This window comes from Cydia fagiglandana, chromosome 7 (genome assembly GCF_963556715.1).
Source record: "Cydia fagiglandana chromosome 7, ilCydFagi1.1, whole genome shotgun sequence".
Lineage (NCBI taxonomy): Eukaryota > Metazoa > Arthropoda > Insecta > Lepidoptera > Tortricidae > Cydia > Cydia fagiglandana.
The window spans coordinates 8805494-8814133 of record NC_085938.1 but is presented as its reverse complement, the minus strand read 5'-3'; the positions used below and the strand labels follow the sequence as shown (position 1 = coordinate 8814133).

At 37.6% G+C, this 8640-nt stretch overlaps 2 protein-coding genes across 2 annotated transcripts; one reads left to right on the top strand and one right to left on the bottom strand.

Annotated features, from left to right (window-relative positions):
• Positions 1-151: 151 nt before the first annotated feature.
• On the top strand, positions 152-3849 carry LOC134665868 (glucose-induced degradation protein 8 homolog). Its single transcript, XM_063522901.1, has 4 exons — positions 152-382; positions 984-1180; positions 1596-1793; positions 2103-3849. The coding sequence occupies exons 1-4, from the start codon at positions 244-246 to the stop codon at positions 2283-2285; spliced, it is 717 nt and encodes a 238-aa protein (XP_063378971.1). The 5' UTR covers positions 152-243; the 3' UTR covers positions 2286-3849.
• Positions 3850-4575: 726 nt separating this feature from the next.
• On the bottom strand, positions 4576-7481 carry LOC134665854 (nucleoporin Nup35). The gene is made up of 4 exons (XM_063522886.1): positions 7257-7481; positions 6242-6715; positions 5481-5649; positions 4576-5124 (listed from the first exon to the last, which is right to left on the bottom strand). The coding sequence occupies exons 1-4, from the start codon at positions 7408-7410 to the stop codon at positions 5013-5015; spliced, it is 909 nt and encodes a 302-aa protein (XP_063378956.1). The 5' UTR covers positions 7411-7481; the 3' UTR covers positions 4576-5012.
• Between the last annotated feature and the right edge of the window lie 1159 nt (positions 7482-8640).

The window sequence follows — 8640 nt, the reverse complement described above, 5'->3', positions numbered from 1 at the left end:
ATAGTGTGTAACGGCCTTAAAGATGAAACGCCCGCAAGCTACATGCACATTGTGCAAGCGTTCAAAATTATTCAAGTTGATGATAAAATCGCCCGTCATTTACAATCGTTTGTTTTTTTTTACTGTAGCACAACTGTCACTGTCAATTTTGTCGTCGAGCAAATAGCAATCAATCCAAAGAATACAGTAAATATTTCACTATAAAATTCATTTCTTCCATCATTACAAAGTTATAAATCCAATATGAGCTTCGATCAATCCTCAAATAGTAACAGTACGAACGACAAGCCGGATAGGAAGGTGCTCGACCGCAGCAAAACTGACGACTTGCAAATTTCGCGAACAGACATGAACATGTTGATTATGAATTATTTAGTCACAGGTTTGTGGTGCAAATCTATTTCCAACCTTTATTTATATTTTGTTTATTTATTTGTACTGTTAATATTAGGATAATAAGCAATAATATTATTATACTTAAAACAATAGAATATGATCTGAGATGTGCTTTACGTTTTCTTTTGTGGCGACGATGACCTTACGCTAGTCAACACACATAGTATTTTGGGATAAGTAGATATTCACCTGCATACACAATACTTTTTCGTGGAAACAGTGTCTCTCCGACAAAGCAGTTCTTTTAGTGTACAAAGGCAAAATAATATCTAGGAATTAAACATTTTAAACAGTACACAGGTTAATTCAGCACCATTCCATTTACAGTTTGAATTTAGTCTAGCAATATTTTACTTTGAACCTTTTAATTGACTTAAGTGACCTCAAGATACTTCATATTATAATTGTCTAAACAAACAAGATTATTATTAATAAACATTAAATCTTTAAAAACTAATGAATGCAAATGCATGAGGAAATGCCCTGTTGTATCTAATCATATCAATATTTAATAACTGCTAATGAAGTGGGTCTGGAGACCTTTTTGTTTTGCTACATCATTTAAAAAAAACTTGGAAATATTCTAGAGGGCTTCAAGGAGGCTGCATTAAAATTCCAACAAGAGGCTGGACTGCAGGAGCCCGCTCTCTGCAGCTCCCTGGATGAGCGCATCATGATCCGTGAGGCAGTGCAGAGCGGCCGCATCCCGGACGCCATTGCCATGGTCAACTCCCTTCACCCGGAGCTGCTAGACAATGATAGATACTTGTACTTCCATTTACAGGTTTGGATATATGCCTTATTAGTGTCTTAGTTTGGTAGTTACCTTATCCAAATTGAAAATCATTAAAACACATAATAGGCAGAATACCAGACACAACACCTCTGCTCACCAAGGTCACTCCCAGAAGTTGTCAACAACATCAAGGGTCTGCTAGGCTTCTTTGTAGAGTTGGGTTGGCAAGAATAGTGCCGCCAACCCACCACGCAAAATAGGCGCAATAATATGACGTCAAGTTGCGGAAACCAAGCCAGTGAGAACCTACACCCTATAAAACCCATAACATTATTTCATTCAGTAGGTGCAGTGGTGAACTGCACCTACTTACTGCAGGTGATTTTTTTCTGGAATAGTAGCCTACTGCTATTACATTTATAATTATAGAGACTATGAACCTTTTATATTTGACTTATAACAGCAACTGCAACTTCTGGAGCTTATCCGCGCCGGGCGCGCCGAGGAGGCCCTATCGTTCGCATCAGCTACCTTAGCCGAAGCTGGCGCTAACGACCGCACGGCGCTCACCGAGCTGGAGCGCTCCCTCGCGCTTCTCGCGTTCCCGGACCCACACGCGTCGCCCTTCGCTGACCTGCTGCTGCCATCCCACAGCCAGAAGGCAAGTTGACAGCAATGTGAATAAATGACTTGTCCCATGTCACAAAACAATAAATTGGACTATGTAATATAAATCGCGGGATTATAAGGGCCGTCGGTCGCCGATACGCCGCGACGATCCCTATCGTGTCGCAGCGCGTCTGTAAGGGCCCTAAATAAGATTACGATTACCTTTCATTAAAGGTCTGAATATTTTGTTCTGTGCGGCAAATTATAAGTACTTGGATTTCAAACAGACATTACACTAAGTTCTTGTTTATCTGATTTTTGCTGAGTTTTGTATTGAAGTACCTGTTTTTGCGTCCAACAGATCGCGAGCGAACTAAACGCAGCCATACTAAAGATGGAGAATCAAGAATACACCAACCCCAAGCTATGCAGCCTTCTGCGCATGATCCTCTGGTCCCAGAGCGAATTAGACAAGCACAATATCAAGTACCCAAAGATGACCGACCTAGCCAATGCCACTATAGAGAATCCAAGTTTTAAGTAAGCTTCAATGTGGTTTATTTATAAATTTAATGTATTTTATTACCATTGTAATTTTTACATAACACTCAATTACTAAGTAAAACAGTTCCATTTAATTTTACAAACATTGTTGCAAAACAAATGGAAACTTTCATCTGGTAATGAATTAAGCAGTAAATAGGTACTAATTTTAATTACCATGCTATTAGTATATACCATCCAATGTTGTGTTCCATCTTTATCCAATGTAGTTTTTCACATGGGTAAATGTATATTGCTTAACAGATCTAATTTGAATGGAGAAGATGAATTATAAATTGTGATGAAATAATCAAGGTTTCTTATTATAAATTATCATATATTTTTATTGATCACAACCAGTGTTAGCCGAAATGTTAATGCAATTGAAAATGTTGGCCATTAACCATTATAAATTGAACCGTAAACCGTAACGGACGATTACAGTTTACGATTCAATTTATAATGGTTAATGGCCAACATTTTCAATTGCATTAACGTTTCGGCCAACACTGATCACAACATACATAAACTCTATTAATCATAGACAAATTTAGATTGTACTGGAAAGTGTTCCATATTTTACAAATATGGAACACTTATTTTTTTCCCGACTAAGACAAAGGAAGTGATATGATTCTAGCAGTCTACTGTAGCGTTTTGTGGCAGGTGCCACTGGTGGCATAGGCTAAATTTTAATTTAATTTTTAAATTATCTACGATAGAGAAAATCCGTAGTCCGGTTAAAGTTTTTAAATTAACTTTTTTTTTAATAATTCTAATACACAGTAACTATTACAGTAGTAAAGCCCAGGACTAGCATTGCAAATAAGTTATAGGATTTCCAAGGATTTGGGAGGTGGAAAAACTAAACTAAAGGATATTCTCTGCACTTGTGTAGGTACAAACAGCAACACTCTGAACTGCCCATCGATGGACCTTATTACAAAAGGCATAAGGTCCACCGATAAGGCGATGGAACATACTACTAGGCGCCTAGGCGCGGATTTAAATCTTGATTTCTCGGAACTCATGCACATACCATTAGTACCATTTAAATCGACTTATGGCCATAAGGTCACGTCACGTCACGCCGTAATGTGGACTTGCTATATATTATAGTAGGAACATCTAGTAATAATACGAATAATACAAACAATAATATCGAAGGCTGGTATTCCATCTACCCAATTTCTTTATCCAATGTGTATTGCGTCTCATATTTTGCTTGCATGAGAGAATGAGACGCACTGACATTGGATATGTGGAATACCACCCTCACACAATAGGGCAGCCAAAAAGTCCTTAATTCCAAGAGGGCAAATATTTGTGATACCTCAAAAATACTTTTGTTTACAAGTACAGTCCGTAACGATTTGTCGGTTCTAGGTTTCATTTGTATGTAAAAAAAATTTAAATTGAAGTGATAGGAATTCATAGTTAACCTTAGAATACCTCAGAGTAATAGATTGGACTAGATTAAGAAAATCTATTAAATATTAATCGTCACTTAAAATGTATTTAAAAATAAGGTTTTTGTATGTAATGTTTAGAAATAAAGTATGAATACTTTAAGAAACTAATTGTTTTATTTTATTTATAGAAATCAACTGATCATTCACTTACAACAATAATTAAATATTAGTGGATGTTGTAACTAACCTAATTAGCTAATTACATTAAGAATATTAAAATAATTATTTACAAGATTAAAAAAAAAATACAAATGGAGACTATTATGTTGCTTACTAGGGATAACTGTATCTTTTCTTATAACTGCATCTTTTCTTATTTTTCGGGATCATAGTAGTAGAATGGCCAAGGTGTTCCCAAATATCTGAACCTTGCCTCTATTATCAAGACGTTAAAGTGCATGTTCTGAGATATTTTTGAGCATCTTGACTGCTGTCGCATAAATATGATGGTGACCGTCATCGTTAAAGTAACTTTTAAGAGTTTTAAGAATCTAAAGCATCTCTTTTGTTGTGATGAATAGGGTTAAACTGTCGTAATTATCATTTCGTGCTCTAAACTATACACAATTACTGATGTAGCGACGGAAATTTTCAGAAACATCACACATTTTTGTATGGTAATTGAAACTTTCCAAAACGTAAAACGGAAATCTCTTATATTGATGTAAAATTTTCAAGAAATTTTCGAGAATTATTCCGATTATTTGGAAACTTCCCACAACTTGCACATCTGTAATCACAATTAGGTCGGTTAATTACTTTATGACGATGACCTTTGCAATTTATCTCCGTCAGTTTGAGTTGGTACATTTTTTTATCGACTAATAACTTAACATTTAATAGTTTTGCATTCCCTCATATTGTAATTTAGCTATTAATTAAAGCATGTTGATTTTATTATTTACATTAGAAAAAGAGTATATTTATTTAGGAGAAAATGCAAGCTAAATTGATGAAGTCTAAAAATATTCCATATCAAATCATGTCACAATAGATTCCTTGATTTACATATCAGTTCCGTAGAATTCCACAGGAAAATGTATCTGATAGCAACTGTTTTATGCTGTTGTAGATATGAGTAAACTGCATGTTTTTTTCTGCGGCAAGACACATCGCTGTATGTTAATGTTAACCGCCACACACAGTCCAAAGAGTCTAGATACACCCTACTCATCATTACGAAAATATCAGTAATTTGAAGTCCACAGTTCATAGTCTATCATAAGCCACAGTCGCCTGACAGCGTTGAGGCCGTGTCACCAGCCCAGCACGTAGTCCAGGGCCTTGGAGATGAGGCCGTTGGAGCGCTGCGGCACCGGCGCCGACGGCACGGGCGTCGGGCACAGGGAACGGGCGCCTTGGGTTTGTCTGAAAACAAAAATTAACAACTATGTAAAACCAGGCGTGGCTCACTCTGCGATTTCGTCGCTTTGCTACAGGTAACTAAAAGTACATCTGTTCCATACCAATTTTTGTGGCTAGCCATAAACTGCGCGTGGCGCTGTCGCCACTTAGCGGCCATATCTGTCCTAATCGTAACGGACGCGCTTTGTTAGAGAATGAGTCTTCTGTACCTAGTACTATTATTTATTCTGTGGTAAAATACAAAACTTCAAGTTTTCCTAAGGCCGCGGACTGGACACAAGCGGCTTTTACTATTTCTAACACCCGCGTGTATGGTGGGATTGGGATTATACAAGAGTTTGAAACATGGGTGTCCTCACCTCGTGACGCTCGGGCTGACGGGCTGCCTCGGCGGCTCGCGGCACTCGGCCACGCCCACCATGACGCCGGGCAGCACCTGGCGCCCGCTCAGCGCCATGGCGCGCTCCTTCTCGGCGCGCGTCGCGTAGCGGATGTGCGCCCAGTTGCCTTGCGTTGGGTATTGCTTGTCTGTAAACATCATGTTTTATATGTTATACCCCCATAATATTCCCCCATTATTCATAAAACTTTACGGACCTGATTTAGTCAAATTATGTTTTGTCCCTTTCTTACTAATACATACGTAAAAACGACAGATAAAGACAAACGATTATTAGCTAATTGAGGTTTGTAGCGCGTTTATTAATAAGGGGGTAAGTGGTTAGCTTTATAAGGTAAGGAAAAAGTTCCTGTGCTTGTTACTTACACTTTAAAAGTAAATTATAAAAGTTGTTTTTCTGAATCAGGTCAAGTCTATTGAAAATAAATTAAGTTTATAATATGTATAGTCTCTGACACATTTTTTTTTGCTAGCCTATTATGGTGTCCCACTGCTGAGCAAAGGCTTTCCCTTTGTCTTCCACAACTCGGACATAGCACCTGCTATGGCCAGTTGTTGAAAAAGGCGTCTAGGTCGTATATTACCCTCAATAATACTGTGCTAAGTTGAAAAATATGGGTGGCCAAAGGTGTTAAGTTAATTATCAATCAAAATATAGACTATAACACAATTATGTGGCAGGAATGGTTGTCTAACTATAGAAACAGAAAATTGCCTTACCTAAAATAGCACCACAATTACTGAATCTCGCTAATACAGTATTTGCAGCATTTGGTGGAAATCCAAACACCGTCACCCAGTATTCTTCTTGCTCCTGGCTCCCGTCCCACGCCACTGGGTTCATGCTAGATCCATTCATATTGTTCATATAAGAATTTTGCAACACAGAGTTATTGTAGAAGCTTTGCTCTTGGAATAGTGACTTGTTTACAGATGGTTCATTGCTTTTAATTGTGTCAAACAAGTCCTCTATGGGTGGTCCTGTGGTCTTACTGTTGTTGTAAGACATGTTGGGTGGATTGTAAGACATGTTGGGATTGTATGACGTGTTGGGATTGTATGATGTGTTTGGTGAAGTGGGGCCATTGGCAAACATGTTTTGCTGGTTGTACAGGGCCTGCTGGTGCATGGAGAGGTTCTGACGGTAATGTTTTTGGTCTGGTGTGGAGGTTTGAGTTGGGCTTGTGGGTGAACCTGAAATTACAAAATATTCTATGTAAAAAAACTGATGGATTCAAGAAAAAGTAAATAATGAATTAATTGATGATGATCCTATGTACAATACTTGACCAGTGATAATGTGACAAGCACAGATGTTTGTTCCCAAGTTATAGATGTTTTCTATAAATTTAAGTATTTATGCCTAATACTTTAATGCTCAAATACTCACAGAATCATTAAACATAAAATTAACAAAGAAATAAATTTGTTAAAACAAAATGGGTAGGTATTCTATCAGATACACATCCAGATGTTCAGCACAAACTTCTCTAGGAGAATAATAATGGCTACATGCTTTTTTTATTGTTTTATGTGCCCCAAAGAGCCAAAGTGAATGAATTTTGTAATTTAATTAATACATGTTCTTCAATTTTGACATCACTGATAAGTTTTAGATACAACCACTAATAATACTTGACAGGATTGTTTTGAAGTAGATCATCAAAGACTGCAATGCAGCAAAGTTAGACAGAGCCTCTTTTTCTCACCATGACATGGTTCACTTTTTACTTACCAAACGCGAGGTTCCGACCCTTCGTAGGAGATAGGCTGTTGGTTCTGGGTGTAGAAGGAGGGTTAATTTCCCCTAACAGGAAAGGTGGCAGGTATCCCACATTCGGACTCCCTGACGGCGAGTGTGTAGGACTTCCAAGCGTCATCGGCTCCATTTTTATAACTAATATTGCAAATTTGATAGTTCTAGAAATTAAGCGGAACTAAGCTAAAGCATATAATTGTGTCGTAAATGTTTTAGAAGTAACAAGTATCGTGGCGGTTGCACAGAACGCGATTTAGACATTAGACATTACACATTTTGTGATTTTGACAAGAAAACGTACAGCGGTTAACTGACGTTTATTTTAATGTTGCTACATTCAAGAAAATAATTCTAAAATAGTAGTTTATAAAAGTATGTTTTAGAGTCACACATTTTTAAATTTTTGAAATATGGACTTCACTCATCGTTCTACAGTATGATATAAAATTGTATAAATTAAATTGAACTAAAAAAAATCCATACTAAATTGTTGTTACTAAGCATTTCACGGAAGTGGTGCCCTCAATCAATATCTACAATTCTTGTTAAGGCCCCTCCAGACTATGCGCGTGAATCGCGGGCGAAGCCGCGAACGCAAGTGTGGCGTCGATTTCGCAGAATATTCACGATTTCGCGACTTGTTCTCCGTTTTTTATCGGTATTTCGGCCTGCGTCAAAGGAGACGCGAAGCGCGAACTTGCAAGACTCCACATTACACGATATTTTGGCTCCTCTGTGGCAAGATAAATACTAATTCTATTATGATTATATTATATTAAGCAGCTATATTTTACGGTTTTACAATAAAACAAAATGGAAAAGCAGCTAAATCACGTATGATGCCATAGATAACTAACAGTTAAACTCGATCAGCTGATGCTTTTCCGCCATATTGCCGCAAACCAAACTGCGAAATCGCCGTGAAGTGTGCGAGTGTGAAGTCATACGTCAACTTCGCGATATGCTCGCTCCGCGACGTCGCGCCGCGATTCACGCACATAGTCTGGAGGGGGCTTTAGACTGCAACCAGTGGCCTATTTTATAAAGCTACAAGTTACAATTTACAAGCGGAAGTCTCTTTCTAACCCTATGTGTTAGAACGAGACTTCCGCTTGTAAATTTGTAACTTGTAGCTTTATAAAATAAGCCACAGAAAGCGTGTACATGTAGTTAATGCAGAAAGAAAGGAAAATATTTGATTACATGAATGAATATACTATGACTCAGATATTAGTCATGATCTCATGATTGGTAACTTTCGTAAAACAGAAGCAGTTTAATTTTAAACCACTAAGAAGATACTACGTACTTGGTCTATCACAACAAAAGTCACAACTACTCAATAAAATTGTACAATTGA

What these genes read in the sequence shown, in the direction of transcription:
- LOC134665868 (XM_063522901.1), top strand. Translation starts at nt 244, where the DNA reads ATGAGCTTCGATCAATCCTCAAATAGTAACAGTACGAACGACAAGCCG. An exon ending in ACTTGTACTTCCATTTACAG is followed by an intron (nt 1,181 to 1,595) that starts GTTTGGATATAT and finishes GACTTATAACAG; the next exon opens with CAACTGCAACTTCTGGAGCT. An exon ending in TGCCATCCCACAGCCAGAAG is followed by an intron (nt 1,794 to 2,102) that starts GCAAGTTGACAG and finishes TGCGTCCAACAG; the next exon opens with ATCGCGAGCGAACTAAACGC.
- LOC134665854 (XM_063522886.1), bottom strand. Translation starts at nt 7,410, where the DNA reads ATGGAGCCGATGACGCTTGGAAGTCCTACACACTCGCCGTCAGGGAGT. An exon ending in TAATTGTGGTGCTATTTTAG is followed by an intron (nt 5,650 to 6,241) that starts GTAAGGCAATTT and finishes TGATGTTTACAG; the next exon opens with ACAAGCAATACCCAACGCAA. An exon ending in GTCAGCCCGAGCGTCACGAG is followed by an intron (nt 5,125 to 5,480) that starts GTGAGGACACCC and finishes TTTTGTTTTCAG; the next exon opens with ACAAACCCAAGGCGCCCGTT.